We start from the raw sequence: 19,795 nt of genomic DNA on the forward strand, positions 1-19,795 counted from the left end.
CATGCAGTATACAAGGTGTCTCAAAAAATCAATCTAAGTAAGAAAAAAGCTCTGAAAAAAATCAAGTAAAATACTTTGTAATTATTTAAAAAAAAATTGTAGTTTTAAAATGTAAGTATTTAAAGCTAATTACGTTTATGCATTCGCATGTCTGTAAGTCGACACGTGCGGTAATATTAGCGACCACATGATAAGTGTAATCTCTGATCGACTAGTTTCAACTCTTTGTATCTAAGAAACTGCTTAAAATAAAAATTTATAAACAATAATTTTACTTAATTTTTCGACAATTTTTTGCAGTATTTTGATTCGTAACATTCGGGACATCTTGTATATTTCGTTAGACGTTAGAAATTGTTTGCGAAAAACGAAAAATTTAAGGCTTTGTGATAAGAATTTAGGAAAATTCGAAAGGTCTGGTCGAAAGCCATGCAAGTACAATGGGTATTATTATTGCTATCGCGTACGATAAAACGTACATACATGTATTGTAATAAAATCGAATCGCGATACACGATCCCGGCGTCAATTCAATTCGATCCCTTTCAAATGTCCTGAGAGAATTGTCTTGTTCGTTCGAATAGATAGAACGGGAATATTATCCAGCACAGTGGATGAACATTTTTCCGATTATACGCCGGGCGAAAAACGTAATGGCTTTCCGCGACACGCTCGCGAAATTCCATCTACCCGCGACGATATGAAAATAGATAATTATACTTGCTCCGTGACAGCCTGATTTAATGAATATCTGTAAAATATACTTCTATTATAAAGTATGATTAATTATAATTCAATGTCGTGTCGCGCGCGAGAACTTTCGCAAACTGAAGATAATAAAATCTCATAAGAGATACAGAAGCGTAAAACTAAAGGGCTGCAATATATTGAATATTGAAAAAAGTTCTATCTTACTCTCCGGATTTTATTGCACGTTAATTCTAATTAAAAGTATTTAACAAAATTAATATGTCCATAGTTTTAAAATATAATTTTAACATTAAATTATATAAATAATGTATTATAATATGCGCAAACTTTGTTCAACATTATCGTGAATTAAAAAAAAGAGAATTGGAGTTTCTCGTTTTTCTAAATACTTTACTTATCGCCACTCTATTAGGATTCACGCTCGAGATGAGTTTGCAGTTATGAGAATATTTGCGCTTTGTGAGAACTCCCAAAAGCCCGAGGATCCCCTCGACGAAATCGTTCAACTCGTTAAAAATCAATTACCTGTGAACATTAGCCTGGAAACTGATCAAGTTCGGCCGGTGTTCATAATTGCAGTCGGTAATTTCGTCAGGTGTGGCACACGATACAATACCCGTAGCGATGATTAAGCAGCACGCAGCCGTTCCGACCGGTTTATTTAACGGCGGAATCCCTTCCGCAAGCGGCGGCGGTGGCGCGCCGTCGGTGTATTTAACGTCTAAATCCCTTAGGATTTTCACGGAGGTCTCCGGAGCCGCTCTTCAGATCGTCACGCGTCACTGAAGACGTAAATTGCGTTTATGATCTCGCTGGACGAAGCTCGGTTTATTAAATTATTAACCGTACGAGTGCATCTTCCGCGCCGGATGGCGCGACAGATTCATTAAAGGATGTTAGAACGCGCGACTATGCAAAGCGAGAGGATAGAGTTTAAAAAAAGAAACAAGTTAATGCAGTAATGTCTAATTATTTTTTAATACTTTTGGTTGATTAATCATTATATTTATGGTATCAAAAAAAACAGAACAAAAGGAAAAATATATCAGTTTTTCACAAAGTAAAGCAATTTAAAATCCTTTTCCAATATGTTTGCACAATTCACAACGTAACAAAAAGTTGCTACATATATTCTTTTTCTATCTTATTAAATTTATTCCTCTTCCCATCTTTTATCGTTTTTGTATCTTTATTTTATTTATAATTTTAATTAATTTTAATTGTTATGATAAATGTGCAAAACATGTGACTTTCTTAAGAATAATAAAACTATCGTTTATATGTTTCATTAGCCATAGTTTCGAGAATCGTCGCGCCCTCGACAATCGAAACTATCCGCCCCGGAAGTAATTAAACGGCAATGAAGCCGATCGGTTTCTGGTCACAAACCACCCATGCAAACATCACACTAACGAGAACGGAATTAATTTGGTGCACATTGAAACCGAGAGAGATCCTTTTCACGGAGAGTTGTGGAAAGAGCGCTCAGAAAAATAATTAAGAAACCAATTTAAAAAGGATTAGACGTTTATTAATTAAACGTTATTGCTAAAACAACGCATTGCGTTTATGGAATTTGGATTTCTGAGGCTGGAATATACGGCGTTCTACAAGAACAAACTTTTCCAAGCATTTAAAACGACGATGGTGCAATAACGTAAGAAATGCGGTACGCGTGTTTCGTATTTATACGATGCGAGTGGAAAATACGGTAATGCTTCCCGTCGCGATTGCACGGAGCAGTAGTTTTATGGATTACAACGCTACAATGCTGTCTTTTGCTGCGCTGTGCAACGAGCGAAATTACAACGAATTCTCGAACTCGTGTACGTAGTAGCGATAAGAGGAGACCAGAAAGGAAAATTTGCATATAATAAAATTTGCAATCTAATAAATGTCGCTTTAAGTTACCTCGTCTTTGCCGACTTCATCTTGTCTGATTCATCACGAGTAAGTTTATCGCAAAAGTAAGAGAGAATAAAGTTATCCACGGAAAGTAATTAGATGTAAGAAATAATTATTTATTACCCGCTCCGAGAAGTTAAACAATAAAATGTTGGACAATAAAATAAAATAGTTTATGTGCATTGCGTGTACATTGTTGTCAGCGAATTCCAAATTTTGCTCTAATTCCTCGTCGATCAATATCGTGGAGCTGAGTCGCTTAAAATGTAATATAGTTTATCACTTATAGGTCAATTCAAATTAAATCATCACTTTTGTTTCTACGAATAGAAGTTATTAATTTAAAAACTACAGTTCATCTAAACAGTTCAAGCCGCCTTTCAATTCTTGTAATACATAATATTGCATTATAAAATATCCACTGCAACGACCAATGAATATCCTGCTCCGTCGCACTAATTTCGAATTAATCGAACTCGGTTTGCGAGATAACGTGGCGCAAAAGTTCGGAAGGTCCACTGGTTGTCGCGAAAATTTGGTTTGCATCAATTATATAAATAAAGCGTATTTAATTAATGCCAAAAGAGCGTGCGAGTTCGTGTCAAGTTGTAATTATAATTGGCACAGTTGATGGGACGACGATGAAGCTCGTAATTAAAACAACGTGTTTATTGCTTCGGATTTGTTTAACTGTAGAGCCCTCTTTGTACACGATTGAAATCAAATTAGCCATTAATTGCTCCATCAAAAATTCGAAATCAGAACGAGCCGGTGCATTACAAATCTCGCGATGATGGCACCGATAAAATGGTCACACATCTTCACGAATAAAACGCGAAGCAGAACGAATTGAAGATAAATAATTATACAATAGATAATTGCACCTCCTTTGATTTGCAATTAAGTGCAATACTTCAGCCGTTCGAATCAGCCTCAAATTTCCCGAAACGTAAACATAAGCTTAGGAATCTCAGCAGACTCGTGCCAAATTCCCGTTCTAAAGGAAGTATCTCTCCACTTGCTTATTCACATATTGTACTAGTCACCTGACTCTAGTCACCTGAGGCCGATAGCTAGAAATCTACTTTGGAGAACATTCACGTTCTCCTTGAGACGCGATCTCATCGTCGAGAGGCAAACTCGATCGTTGCACGCGATCGCCGTGTGGTAAAGGCTCAAGTTTGCTCGCAAGAATTCCGTATACGAACCACGAACTTGGCTGGAGAAGTATTCAGAGGCGCCTATGCTTACTAAGAAGATAACCCAAAGAGGAATTCAACTATTCTGAGAAAGATCAGATTCAAATATCGTATTTGCTATCTCCTACAAATATCTTCACCTTGTAAACTAAAATCTTTCAGAAATTAATCATGGAAATAAGCCTGCTAAGTAGAGGACGATAAAAATTACTAATATAATCTTTATATACTGTTAATTCCGTCAGAACAAAGCCGAGCTTCTTTTTATTGCGTATATGTGATTCGGAACAATTCGTGTTCAAGAATGTGAATTCTAGCAGAAAATTCACTGCAGGCTAGTCAACAGCACATGAAGTGAGAACAATTTTTAATCGATTAAACGCGAATGTGATTTCGCAATCAGTGTAAGCGTACTAGGAACAGAAATCGATAGTACAAATGGAAGCTTTGCAATTGTATTACGGGAGATTTCTTTTAAATTGAAGGTTTGTCTGGTCTAAAGATCTAATAATTATTTCGTAGAACACAGCAATATCGATTTAGGATTTTAGGAGGAGGCTTGAACTGTTTGAAGATTATATTAATTAGTCTAGACTACTATATTAATTACTCTTCAAAGAAAAAGCAAAAATGTATAAAAACTTTTTCATAAAGTGTATGAGTATCAATCTTAATCTACTTAAAACAAGAGAGCAAGAAGAAGCATTTATCGGTTAAGAATATAAAAAGCAGAGGAATGTAATTGAAATGCTCTCAATTAAACAAATTTAATTTCCGTGAAATCAGCCGAGAATCGCTGATGCACGATGGATGTCAACAATACAGGCGTCAAACTAGTAGATAAGTCTGTCACGTGTAGGCGTGGCGATTAAAAATAATAATCAAGTTAATTAGTAATCATGTCGATGGAGAACTATGTTGAGTTACGTAACAAGCCTTCATTATACTGCGCTTCCGGTGCGACATATCATAGACTCGCTCGATAATGACACGTGTTGACCTATGAATGGGAGAGTCCGTCGAAATGTATATGTCTCGAGGACGAAAACGCGCACCCTTCGAAATTCAATTACCATGGGCTCATTACAGACGTTTGCGAGAGTAATGAGACGCTAACGCAATCGCACGAGTTTCGAATCGGCCATTGTGATTTATTAAACGAATCGACCGCAATCGCGACAATTAAGCGTGCCGGTTGCGATTGGACAGTGCGATTAATCGACCGCCTGGCTGACGCAGCTCTCCCGAGCTATTTTATTGTCGCGATCGAATCTCGCCGGTATTAAATAGCGCTCGGCAGCAGCGACAACAAGAAAACTGCAAGCTTCAGCTCCGCTAAGCTTATTGTGCGTAGTAAATCCTTCCTTTCTTCTAACCAGTAACATTAACAAAATCCAAAATATACTCCAATTAGAGGTACGATAAATTATTTATCAGTACCTTTTCAAAATGACGAGGATGATGCCGTTGCAATGCAAAATTTTCAACCACAGTTTATCCAACTTATATGTAAATGCTATGATTCAGGCGACAGTGCTTGTCGATGTCGCCGATGAAAATTGACGCATTGATGTATGTCACAGGCTACATAAGATGTTATTGCAATATCGGACAAACTTTAGGAATAAGTTCTCTACGTCAGAACAAGTAAAAAGGTCCAATAACGGATGTATCAATATACGTCAGCGAACTTTTAGTTTTCTAAGTGCAGTTCAATAATGGATTGCTCCATTCACTTGACGTTATCAACGTAAACATTGTAAACTTAACGCGAGACAACTGTCTATATCGGTCATTTGCGAGTTCGATAAAATCAATCGCTATATTATCTCTTTGAGATCACAATAGATAACTCTTAAGACTTACAACGGAAATTTCCGATGTTTTAATCGCAAAAGTTAAATATCGGGATTGTCAATGTTTGATTCGTAGCATACAGGGGAGTCATACCGTCGAATTCGAAACTGGAGATTCTTGGATCGCTCGCAATCGCAATTAAATGGAGGAGGGTGTTTGTCACATTGTCCTGCATTGACTATATTTACAGCGACCAGACAATTGTTCACGCGAACGCAACATTTGTCTCGCGACATAATCGGTTGTGACGTTTAGTATGACAACCGTAATCTACGTTGTCCGACGCAACTGAGCGCCAACGATACGACGACTACGTCCCATTGGCGAATTTGCGTGCAAACCAACCGCAAAGTCAGGCCCAAATGTCAGGGTAAACCCGACGGAACACGGAGTGCCCGTTATGAAATCACCGACAGTCGTTGTAATAAGATCGATTCGCATTGACCCTTATCTACCGCGATCGCAATGCACAACGCCCATTGTGATATTCCAATTATTCCGTGTACTCCATGGCATTTGCGGACATCCACAATGCCGTTCGAGAAGTCTCGGAAATACCGTACAATTCGCGTAAATTTCATATATGCACATGTACATAAAATGTACCAGAAATTAATCCTCCAACCCAATTTTTCTTTAATTAAAATTCATACCTTTTTATAATTTTTTAAATTTCAAAGACTAAATATTGTATATATCTCAATATATAATATTATAAAAAACAAAGTTTACTTGATATTAAAATTATGAGATTGCTGAGATATAATTTTTCATTCCTTTTCTGAGTGGATAAATCCCTGGCTAAATCAATATTGTTATTATTAACATATCCAATGCAGCACGGCAACTCGATGAAAGATAGTAAAGGTATAATACAATGCATATTTAAAACAAAACAGATTTCCAATAAAATGTTAAAACTAAATTATTCTTTGTTATACTTTGGTAGTCATCAGAAACAGCGAATATATTATGTTGGATATGAGAGATAAAAGACGCTTAGAGAATATATCTATATATGAAGAAAAAAGGTACAAAGGAGGCTGCGTATATAAACTCTTGTTTTCCGTAAAAACAAAAAATAATATATTATAATGATAACTATAAACACGCACTGTTCTATTTACTTCTTTGAACAATTTCTCTATTCGAAGAGGTAAATAAAACAAGGAAAAGAATAGGTAAAAAGACATTGCTCTCGTGATGTGCAACTTGTAAGTAAGTCGATGTGTCACGTTGTCCAAGATGAGAGATGTAAACTTACAGTGGCGGTCGTTTTCACGGATGTTTACCGTAAGATCGTCAGCGCATGAAGCCTTACTGGAAAATTGAGGTCGTCATTTTATTGCTATTTTACTGCTTACTTAAATTTTCATGGTACTTGAAATTCTTCGCAATGTGATATTTTATAGAAAAGTTTAAAGATATCACAATTCCGGTTTAAAAAATTAGTTACGTAAAATTAGCTATTTCTGTGAGATTTGTGCTAAATAGTATTGGTAACAAGGAAGTTACAGTTGCATTGCACTTTCTGTTAGAGCCATATATCAATCGTGAAACGTGACGGGAGGTCTAACGAGGAAAAAAGTTTCTTAGCAACTCCATGATATTTTATTGCTTGTCGTCTTATCGTAGATTTTATGGGACTATAGATTTATGGCAAAATCCGGCATGAATAAGATACGGGTATAGATGTTTTATAACCTTAGATTTATCTCACGTACGCGTTACCATGACGATGTCTCTTTTTATCGAGAGAACCATATTACGAAAATTCATCAAACGATTGTTTCAGTTATGTAAAACGATGAATAAAAGACAATTTGTTTGACGAAGCATTAAATTCACGTGTGCTTGATTTCTGATTCGGCTTGATTTCCGCTCAAGCAATACAAAATTCACAGTAATGTAAAACAATTGTGCGCGATGGTAAGTCGGAGTCTGACATTTCGAAAACTCGTTACTGCCGTTCTATAGAATAGAAAAGAATGTATTTTCAGACTCGTTGAATTCACGTGTTTAATCTCTTGATATTTCTGTCATTCGATTATATGGTAATGTATCGCGTAATGGAGTACTTTTGAACAAATGTGAAATTTTCATAAATGTTACTGTCCTGATGAAGAAATGTTCCAAAACCATTTTTAAAATTTTTCACGCGGTAATCTTGCCACGGGCTTCCGACGTGATCTTTATTTATGCCTCGAGAGAAATACTGAGTCCCACACTTACCACAATTCAAATCCTTATAAAAGTTGTGTGGAAGCCAGCCATAAGGAGCCGTTTCCTTACGCAGGAGCCTTATTAATATCTTCTTTGTAAATTCGTGTGGACTTAAAAATTTATTAGCAAAAAGTACTTGGTCTCCTTATGTTTTTATCTTTCTTAAGATGTATATAATTTATAAATTTTTATTTCAAGCAGTAGTTTTGGACAATGACTTAAAGTTAATCAATTAGAGGTTACATTAGATTATTTGTCATGTGATTATTAATTTTAATATTGTAACTCATGGACATGCAACTGTCTAAATGTAGTTTGTAATTAACAAACTTTAAATCTTTATATCTCAAAAACTTCTGTTCGTAATGAAAATTTACAAATAATTATTTTACTTAATTTTTCAAGAACTTTTTTGTTATTTTAATTCGCGAATTTTTGTATATATATATATATAATTTTATTCTTTTCTCATGACAAAATTTATTTGTGTATAATTTGTAAAATAAACAATATCAAAAATACAGTATTATTTTCGTCACGAAGCCTTTTTACGGTTGTCTAAGAACTACAATAGTCTACACCATCAAAACGATATTATAGATATTCATAGATCGATCTTTTCAACGATCATTTCTGGTTAAAATTCATTTTCCAGCCAAAAATCATGTGATGTCTAGGTGCGTCAGCGGTTCCTTTCTTCGTTCCATGCGCGCTTGGAGTCATAAAACCGCTTGATCTTCCGAAAAACGCGGAATAAAATGCATCGCGCGACCGTAACCGCGGAATTCCGTGTGAATGGCCGTCTATGAAACTTAAAGGTCTTGGCTATCCCAGATGATAAAATGTTATCATTAAGCTGCAGCTTAAACTTGGATGAGAAATGTTGGAACAATTTAGTCAAGGTGATTGAAGCATCAGAATCTTTTCTATTCAAAATTTAGAAAAAAAAACAGAAATTTTATCTCTCGCACTTTTAAATAAAAGTTAATAGTTTATTGATTAATTGAGTAATATTATTTTGCAGTAAAATCAAATGTCTATTTTATCAAAAAATAAAAAAATTGCATTTAGAATGCATAAAAACAATAGGAATTTTGATATCTGGATATAAATTATTTCATTACCTTGTTATTACTGTTCAAATAATTAAAACAAAATTTACAGTGTAATTAACGGAAAAATTTATTATTAAACTCAATTCTGTTTTGCTTCATTTATCCCTCATTGACTTATTTATGTAATAATCAACTGCATTTCAACTCTTGTACTTTGCATTTTATATTCTGCGGAACTTCATTTTTCATAAACTTAGAAACGAACTTTACACGATATCTTCGTGAAATCTTGAACTCGCGTTTGTCCCGCTCCTTCTTTCTTTAGCATTCATGAATTCAATTATCCGTCGTATTTCCCAAGGATGCCGTATGTCTAACAATTTTACAATTTGGCTTACGCCAAGGTATTTTCGTTACATGCACGACAGAAATGGAACGATGCCGCGCGGATAACGAGAATTTCTCGAAAACGCCAGGAAGAAACTAGCACGTGCATTTTTCATAATTCTGCAGAAGAATACGACAAGTGCCGCTAGTCGTAAGGGAACGCAGTCGTATCTAATACTCTGCATTTGTAAAATTGAGATAAAGATCAAGTTAAACAAGAATATTGCTTGCTGAAGTCACAATATCAAACTTTGGTTTTCTAGTTGTAAACATTTTTCTAGAAATGTTGCATAATATTCATTGGAGCAAGATGGACCTTTCATGAAAATATAGTCTTAATAGAAAGGTTGTTTCTCTCAGCATTATTAACTAGCAGAAATACAGTAGAGCAATACAATATGCCATACTGACTTTGTATTTCATTATAACATCATGATGTATTGTACAACATAATTCTGCAACATAATTCATACTGTCTCTATATAACAAATAATACAATTAAATTTTGTCTGTACAACAACTCATTGTTTGATTTAATTATTAAATTCATTTTCATGGACAGTATGTTTATACCAAAATAATGCAAAGATAATTTTCCCCTATGTGCTTCAAAAATATTTCATAAATTGCATTAATATAAGTCTTCCAAAATGTGATTATCATAATGTTACCATTATTGTTGAAAGGGATTTATGCAGCGTGAACATTCGTGCTTTAATTACACGTACTTTTTTCTTGTCCCTGTTTACGGATTCACTTCGCGGTAGTTAAATTCGCATCCTTGTGCCTTTGTTCTGACTTTCGTGGGCGGACTACAACGTAAATGCATATATGGAATGCAAATTCTGTTGTCGGAAAGATGCGCGAGAAAGCGTGAATGCTAACGACACAAGTACAAAGTACAACAAGATCTTACAGTTGTCAATGAGGTTCTAGTCATGAGAACAGGGCTTTGCATTAATTCTATTGTTCTTAATTGTAAGGCGAGATATCACTTCCTTTCGTCTATAAGATACATTACCAAGTTAAAAAAGATACTTTTTACTTCGATGCTGAGGACTATTCGTACTTTTTATGCAATAAACAAATTCAGATGAAGAATTTGCATATAATTTTCACGTTTAAATTTTGAATATTATTTTAGTTTTTATTTCAAGATTCAATTCAAAGAGAAAGAGAAAGAGAGAGAGAGAGAGAGAGAGAGAGAGAGAGAGAGAGAGAGAGAGAAAGAGTTAGAGAGATAATTATAATCGTAGAACTTTTATCAAAAATTTCAAAAATTAAGCTTGCTAAAAAAGTATTATATGAAGTAAAATTGAGGGGATTACCTGTAACATATGTTCAAGCATAATATGCTTTAATAAGTATAAAAATGCACAAATTAATCAGATTCATGTAGCAAAGAGTGGCATAATATTATTCAACTTCAATGCGTGCACAGATATTACGGCATTGTTCCTTCGTTTGGATTTTGATTGATGGAAAGTTACCTTTACACTTGTTCAGCTTTAAGCTGGTTCAACTTTACTGGTATCTTACTTCTCGAGATGTCGATAGGTGTCGATAACTCCTACCGCAATATGAAACTTTAGTCCAAGTATCAGGTCCTTGATACATGGACTAGCTATTTACAAGCCCAAATACTTCACTAATCTGTGCATTAATCCATTGAGGTCGATTTATTATCTATTAATCATTAAAGAGTGAATTTTTAATACGATCTAGTAATAGTAATTGTTCTTAATACTATAGACAGCTAAACACTATGTTTTTATGCTGTTTCGACACGTGCTCCTGAAGTAGAAAGAAATAATGAATACGTTTTATTGAATTTCCAAGTGCATAAGTATTATATAAGAAAATTATAATTACGTATAAAATTTTTAAGTCATTTTCGCAGAGTTAATTGCGAAGTTAAATATATATCAAGTTTCTTCGGGTTATAAACACGTTAAGATGTAAAAACTTTTAAGTAATACCAACAAATTACTTAAAAGTTACTAAATTTTATGAACCACAAATTCGTACTTCGACCGAAGAAAACACTTCGTTGTATAATGGGGGGGGGGGGGTAAGAAGAGAGAAAGTGGCAAAGTTAAAAGAACTAGAAAGAGCGAAGGAGAAGAGATAGGGCTGAGAAAACACGATGTTATAAAAAAGAGGTAGCGCAGTCTAAAGAGAAAAAAAACACTAAAGGGGTGATTTATTCAAGAAAGATAAACTGCAAGTCGTAATGGTAGAAAGCAGACAAGAACGGAGGAAAAGCGAGACTTAGGTAGGGAAAGAGACAGGCAACAACAAAGAAATAAGGAAAGGGAAGAAAGGAGAAAGAGAAACGAGAACTGAGAGGTAGAGACAGAGAAAAAGAGTGTGTTCGCGGAGTTGTGTATTCGCGAAAAGTAGTCGAAAACTCTGGATTGGAAAGTGGCTACAGAAGCATAGGTAGGTAGATGGGGTAGATCTGGACTCGCGCAGTCCTGGAAAGATAAACGTTACTCGGACACCGATAAAACAAAAAAAACAAAAAAAAAAGACAGAGAGAGAGAGAGAAAGAGAGAAAAAGAAAGAGAGGTAATCATTCCTGCGTTATCCCACTCCCATTTCTTGTATTTTCCCCGAAGCGAGGCGATGCGACATCGACGGCGAGAACGAGGGAGATCGTCGCAACTGATTGCGCGCAACTTCTCACTGACTGCTGATTGTGATTGGGCACAGGGCTGGTAAGTGGCGGTCTCTACGAGAAGAAGTTGCTGAACGACCTGCTGGACTCGTACAACGTGCTGGAGCGGCCGGTGGGCAACGAGTCCGAACCCCTCGTGCTGAGCTTCGGCCTCACGCTCATGCAAATAATCGACGTCGTAAGTGCCCAAACTATTTTCTACAGCTTTTCTACCCGGCGTCGGACTGATTTTCCCTCGGGCCTTCGACATTCGACTTTCGGAGGCTTGTCGCGTGTTCCCCCCCTTTCGCAGATCTTTCTTTTATTTCTGTTTCATATTCTTTTTGTATCTCTATGTCTGAAAATGCGCTAATCTTTTAAATATTCTTTACACATCTTATATACATCTTCTATATCTTTATGTAACGTGCGGATTTTTTCTTCTTAAAAAGATAATCAATTTCTATTTTGTTCCCTCGTTTCTGTTTAATAGTCGTTTAGTATTTAATTTCTGATTAGTGAAAACTTCTGTTACCGATATCAACTCAAGAAGGTTTCAATAATCAGAGTTTGTGTTTATCATGTGTGCTTTTCGGCATAAGTGTATTCTATATCACTATGATAATCATATAGATTATTAATATTAATATTAATAATATAGAAATTCAGCATGCATCGATATGCTTATTTTGTTGAAAATGACAGTTATATCAGATGATATAACATGTATCACAGAAATCTTGAATAGGCGAGAGAAACAAGAGATAGATGTTCTTAAATATAATATATGTATATGTTTTTAATATACACATTAAAACAATGTGTATATTATATATATTTAGTTAATATTTTAGATAACAATTTTAGAAAAAAATTTTAATTAATAATTGGAAGGTTTTTAGAATACTTCTTTAACAGTTTACCTTATTTTAGATTAAAGTCTTAAATTTTATTGTCGATTAAAATTAAAAAAATACGATTGATTATGTACAGTTTGTGTTATAAATTTACGTGTACATCGACGAATACGTGTTTCTACTTTTTAATCATATATATTTCCGACAAAATGGCGTTAAAACAAAGAGCCACCGTGATACGCTAGACGCGTATCAGTGTAATATATAGCTTGCACATCACGAATAAAAGTATTCGCGAATTTCGAAGTTGCGGTTCCAAGTTGGCCGCAGATGAATCGCGTGCACCAATCAACGTCACAGATCGACGCCCAGCATTCACCTAATTCCATAGACACGCTATAAATTAAAGTAATAGCATCGGGATAGTCTTTAGAGAATCGTTTGTCTCGACTGTGTGTATTTAATTACGAGCACTTTGATAAAAGATATTTTTATCGTGTAGTTTTATTAAGCTCGAATCTGTGTTCCTATAATTAATTAAAAGAGAAAAGATAGATTCTTTTAACTTCATGTATCTCAAGACATACATTTATTCATCAAAACTCAAAATTTACATGTAAATTGAACACATATTATAATAAAGTAACAAGAAACTAAATTACTCTTTTTAGATACAAAAATTTGTAAAAACATATTAAGAAAGAATGATTTAGAAATTTATTAAGTATTGTTTAATTTTTTAAATTCAATATTTTTAATGAAAAACAAATTTAAATATATTATTAAGTATATATTTAGTACACAATATACATGTGTATGCATAAGAAATATTACTTTTTTTTAGATAAAATTCGTTTACACTAATAATTATATTAGAATGAATTAAAAGCCAATTAATAATATCTTTATAAAAAAATGTATAATTCTGGTTACTTAATTCAGCTACCTTTAGAAACTCGAGAATGTAATTTATTGCTCCGTTCGTCTCTCCATTTCCGCGGTTCACGCTGATTCGGCGGCGAGGGGACAAACGGCGGAGTTAAAGCACAACTTCCGCAAAGAGGCAATGACCGAGTCCCGCGTCTCGTATGCGAAACAGGAAGCTTTTAATTTCCGAAATTCGTATTGTCGATTGCGAACCGCGGCTAGCTTCGACCGTACCCCCACGGCTTCACTCCCTTTCAGACGAGAAAGGCAATATCGCCTGTTTCGTTGGTGCGCGCGTAGCCTCGAATATAAATAACGTGTGCATGCACGCCACGCGCTTTGCGCCGCCGTTTATCTTCGGCGTTGCACGCCGCAATTTTCGACGCTGAGCGCCAGGGGATGCGCGATAAACTACCCAGAAGGATATCGAGTGGGATGCGAACGCGGTATTGTGATCATGCTGGATGTAATAATAATGTTCCGGTATTGGCATAGCGTGTTGCGGTAGTCTACCCGCTAAATATTCAAAAGATTATTTACCAAGCAGACATGTTACTCGAGCAAAATATTTTTCGAAATAATATTAATATATTCAGTATCCTTATGATATTGCGACTTATAATCTTAGTACTTGTTTGTCAGTATTGTTGTGTGTCTTTTGTCACCGATATGTGAAAAAAAATCATAATTAAGAGACATTTAAAGTCACCGCACGTTTATATGCTTCGAGAGCACGACGCGGTGATTGTTAAAATATGCAATGTCTTATGATTCAGAAAGTATTCACATCGCGAAATACAAATTGAAGTACATATCTATGCACGTGCTGCTTCTAAATGTTTTCAAAGAAATATGAATAGCAAGCATGTTAGGTTCAATCTTATTATATCAAACATGCACGAGTATCCTGTTCGTATTATTCTCAAACTAGGTTGCGTATCTCGCTTCTATTTTTCTTGAAATGTTTATTGCATTACGACAAAAAAGAAACACGTGTATAAGCGTACATGATGCGTGAGTGTACATGAGTGTCCGTAGTATATCGAACCCGAGCTTGTGGGATTGCTAAGCCCAAATGACTGTGTGGATCAGTCATCCCCGCGGGGCTGCATCTAGATTGCACATCGCTGCATGTTGCTGCCATCTGCATCCCGTGCACTCATGCACACGTGTCACTGGCTATCGCTTCTGCGCATTCGGGCATTTCAGTGTGTGCCATTGCAATCGCTGCGGATATCTATAAAGCCCTGGCCGTATGAAAAGTGCATGTGCGAGATAGTAACTTACTCGCGGAATACCCAACAAAATCACCCTGCGTACTAAGATATTTGTGCGATCTAACGGCTGTTTTGTAAAACCTAGAGCCATTTTAGTAGCCATCAAAAATATGGCAGAAAGAGCTTTTTAATATTCATCGTTGAATATTTTATCAAGCGTTTTAAATTAAAATTCTAAAATAAGCCTAAAAAATAAGATTTTTCTAATTATAAATACAAAACTAGACTCGTAAAAAAAACTTTCCAAAATATCTCTTTATAATTTAGTGCGCTTCGTTATTCAATATACATATACTTGTACATTGACGTGTTTCTAAAGAAAACGTAGCTCTTATTATAAAAAAAATAGTTTGTACGTAACAAACATACTCTACTATTATTTTCAAGCAATCAATAAGAATCTTTTAATGTCATCGCACATTGAATTAATGGGTGGAAATTTAATTGTAGGGTGTGACGCGATATGTCTTACTACCATCTATCTTTTTCTAGTCCGACAAGTAGGAAGAAACGCGATAATCTATTTTCTTTTCACAAAGATTCAGACACGTCTCATATGTACGTTACTGGATATAAAAACATTATTGTCAATAAATAAATACGCGTAGTAAAAAGCGCACGTATAAAACTCTGCGGCTACTGAGGAATTTTTTATCTAAATTATTTTCAGCTGTATCAATAAAGTCGATTTCTTATCGGGATCATATTTCTTTTGTTGATATCTATGATAGTTTGTATTTACGTTATTTGTATCTGAGAAGCGGAAAAGCATAAATTCAAAAGTTCTTTTTTTATGACACGTTTATAAAGGTTCCTCACATTTTACATATTGTACAAACACAGTCGAGATCAAATAAACAAGTTTTAATAAATTCCGCGAGAGAAAAACTGTATGTTTTCAAAAAAAATTTTTACGACATTATATAAACAAGTTTTATTTTTAACAATGTCAATTCTTAGTCATATTATGAAATAAAAATAAATTTTTTATTTTAATATTGACTTGTATTTTTTTCAATTGATGATATTTAGCGTCTGTTGAATTTATTTTATTTCATAACTCAGTTTGTTCTTTTTGATTACACAACGTAAAAATGTAATGCGCTTCGATTACAATGTAAAACAGATCGTATTTCGGAAGCTTGCTGTCTTCTACTTCTAAAGATATATCCTATTTTAATTAAATTCTTTCTACGACATTAACGGAAATCGATTATTTATTCGGAAGCTCTTTCTCATAGTGCTTTGAACGCCTTGGTGCTTGAAATCATGAACAATTTCGCTCTTGAAACGCCTGCTTAGGAGTGAGTTTCAATAGTGTTCCGCAGTGGAATAGTACTTAGTCCGGAGATTAGCCGAGTTTCAGAGCTCACTTGCAATGGCACCGACTATCTCGTTTCTTCGGCCGGGCATGTGCACGTGTGCATTCGCCGCGCACTGACGTTCCTCCGCCGACGAGCGGGAAGGAAACTCGTGGTGTTATCGTCAATGCGCGCAATATATTTCGGCACACGTTCCCTCAGGGCTGCTTAGACTTATCTCATGATGAGTTTGTCTTGTAGATAAGCGTAGCTTAACAAATCGGCTGTGGGGAGTATCCTATCCTAGACGCGAAAATAACTAGCTGCACTTACGCGATTTGTCGGGCAAGCGTCGTCGCGTAATTTATTATTGGGCTATTATAAAGTTTACAACGCTCGGTGTTTGTCTTTAGCTAAGTGATTATAAGGGGATAGAGCATGAATGATAGCGGAATAAATACCGGGATAATTTATAATCACCATATAAGACCGTTGATATTGTAGCATCCTTTCTTATTCAGATTGAGATAAAAATTCTTGGAAGCTTATCGAAACCAGTTGTTATTTACTGTTATTTTTTTAAATGCTAACACTAATTTAATAATTAAATCTGATATTTAGACTATTAAAGACTACTAAAGTTTATTTGAACTAAACAAAGACTAAAGCATTACTATTTTTATCAATTTGTTTCTTATTCAGTTCATTTATAATTCAAACTATTAATGTCGATGTTTCTTTACAATAATTTCCTTAATTTTTGTCTAATATTAATTGTCTAATAATAAGAAAAATATAGAAATAATATGATTCATGATAAAATATATTTTTTTATAAAAATAAAAAGATAGATATATGGAATTTTACTGAATAAATTGCCTCAAAAAAAAATTATGTCAGCTAGAAATTTACAGTAATTTTATTCCTTTTACTAAAAAATATACTTTACATAATAACAATATAATCTAGTAAAGAATAATCACAGTTCTTAAATAAATTATGATAATTTAAACTATGGATATAAAGAGTTAAGGTTCTAATCTTTTCTCTTCCTTATATATGGTCAGTTTCAAAATAGTAGTAAATCGCGTCTCCTTTTCATTTGCCGTTTGTTACAATTTAAACCAGAGCTTAAATAACCAATTGCAGCTGCGGAATCGATAATAATTTAAAGTCTTAGCGAAATCGAATTGGAAATGAAGGTGGAACGTGAACGACTTTCGTGATGTAATACAAAGCTATACTTCTACAGCAGCACAATTGATTTTTTCTGTTTATTCTCAAGCTGTAATATTACTATAAATTTTACTTAAAAATAACGCAAATTTTCTTTTTGCTTTATTAAATTCGCAAGAATTTGTTTCCTAATAATAAATTGGCTATCGGAGAATGACAGTCTCTTTACGATTACACATAAAACATTTCGTAAAGACTCATTAATATAAATGTACATTACACACACACAAAGATAATTTTAGACAAAATAAAAGAAATGTTAAATTACATGTTTTAATTATATGAAATGATATTCTATTTGCTTCGTCATATATTGATAGGATATTTTTAGAATGCACATTACAAGAAGTTACATCTTATAATTTTTTAATTAGGATCATCTATCATTTCTTTTCATTAATCGTAATTGTTCTCATTTGCCGAGTAACGAAAGCATCTCACGTAATTGCACTAAAATTACACGTACATACGTTAAACGCACGACGCACGGTGCATCATTACGACAGATCCAGATTCTCCGGCATGTCCTCGCATTAATACTCCGTGCATTTACGTCGCCCGCACTCAAACCGGCGCTTTCTTCGCTTTCCGAAGAGAGCTTCTGAAATACTGCCGCGTTGGTTATACTTTGCGAAACGATTCTCGAAATGACGGCGATCTAAGTTATAGCCTTCCCACGAGCGCGGGCAAGCCGAAGAAATTGCATGTTCGCTACATTTGCTCGCGTGTTCCAAAGGAATTTTATATTTTGATCATGTACATAGTTTTTCTTAGTCATATCTTACTGTTTTCTATTGGAAAGATATATATCAATAATAATATAACGATTACTATAGAGGGAATCGAAATTTTCAAGACTGGTTTTACGTCTGATCAAATACGTTGCTGTTTTTATCATTTATGACTATTTCGATATTGCAAAATTTATTATTGTGAAATTTTACGTTAAATTACAAATTTTTTTTATTTATTTTGTTGTTTATTTGAAAAATTTATCGCAAAAATGCAACTGCAATTGTCCGAAAATTCAGAATGCCACATCACACATCCTGCTTTTTATTATGTGCAGTATATGACTTATGGGTATGCAATATATCGATTTTGTCTTCCCCTCACTTGTTGTGCATACGATAAATTTTTGACAAATGCAAAAATTGTTCTACCCGATAATCTAGATCGATTTTCATGCAACACCCATTTTCATCCGTCGTTTTACATTATAAGTGCTTTGCAATTTCACGTTGCTAAACGTGGAATCCGTCGACAAGTGCATTTCAGGCCATACCAATTTAGTAGAAAATTAAAAAGTAAAAAATTTGTGTTTCGCATTTTTGTTTTATATATGTGACAACGAATTGTTATTTTTGCCTTATGGTTGCAGATTAATTGTAAAATATAAAATTTACCAATTTATAAAATGGTTCTAAGCTAACAGACCAAATTTACTCAATTTAGATTTGTGTTCTTTATTTATTACGAAAACGTTGTTTTTAAATAACAAATGTCTCTTCTCCTACCATTTTTTAATTATATTTTGCTCGTTGTTGCAATAAATTATATATCCAAGTAAATAAAAAATTTTTTTTTCTGTAGTTTTATTTAGCAGAAATGTCTACTATCACATTTAAAAAATAATATTGTCGTATTGTCACACTTTCAAAATAAAAATGTAATATAAATAAATTTGCATTATAAAAGTTTGGCACACAATCTATAGCAATTTTAAATATAGATATCGTGAAATAAAAATACGTACCGGAAATAATATTTTGTTCAGATTCATGCAAAAAACGCTAATTTTGTCGTTTCTGATGTGCATCGACTTTCAAATGAATGGGTATTAGTTTCTCCTGAATTATTCATAAAGTAAGAAAAAAATAATGACACGAGAGACAACTGCAATTTACGGAGATATAACCTATACAACCCATCTCCTTTCTGTTAACTAAATAATAAAAAAAATGTCATCTTTGACGCTACGTGACAAGATAATAAACTCACATAATTGCATTTCTAATAAAATAAAGTTTGATGTAGCGATTTCATGTGCGCGGTATTAAATTTAAGATTAGATTAATAACACCCGTTCCTGTACCATTATTACATCCATGCTTTCTTTGTCTTTCAGAATTATATTATATATATATATATTAAAGTAATATTTAAACACTGATATAGATTTCGTGTCAACAAACAGCCTT

General features: G+C 34.1%; 1 protein-coding gene across 2 annotated transcripts in view; it reads left to right on the plus strand.

The window, feature by feature from the left end:
* LOC105836320 (neuronal acetylcholine receptor subunit alpha-7) overlaps window positions 1-19,795 on the plus strand; it is a 197,484-nt gene that overhangs the window by 41,471 nt on the left and 136,218 nt on the right. Inside the window, exon 2 of one of the 2 annotated variants that reach the window (XM_028193254.2) lies at window positions 12,053-12,195. The exons of the other annotated variant lie outside the window; for it this stretch is intronic. Coding sequence (XP_028049055.1) covers window positions 12,053-12,195 — 143 coding nt within the window. The remainder of the gene's footprint in view (window positions 1-12,052; window positions 12,196-19,795) is intronic. 2 annotated transcript variants of the gene reach the window in all.

This window comes from Monomorium pharaonis, chromosome 9 (assembly GCF_013373865.1).
Source record: "Monomorium pharaonis isolate MP-MQ-018 chromosome 9, ASM1337386v2, whole genome shotgun sequence".
Taxonomy (NCBI): Eukaryota; Metazoa; Arthropoda; class Insecta; order Hymenoptera; family Formicidae; genus Monomorium; species Monomorium pharaonis.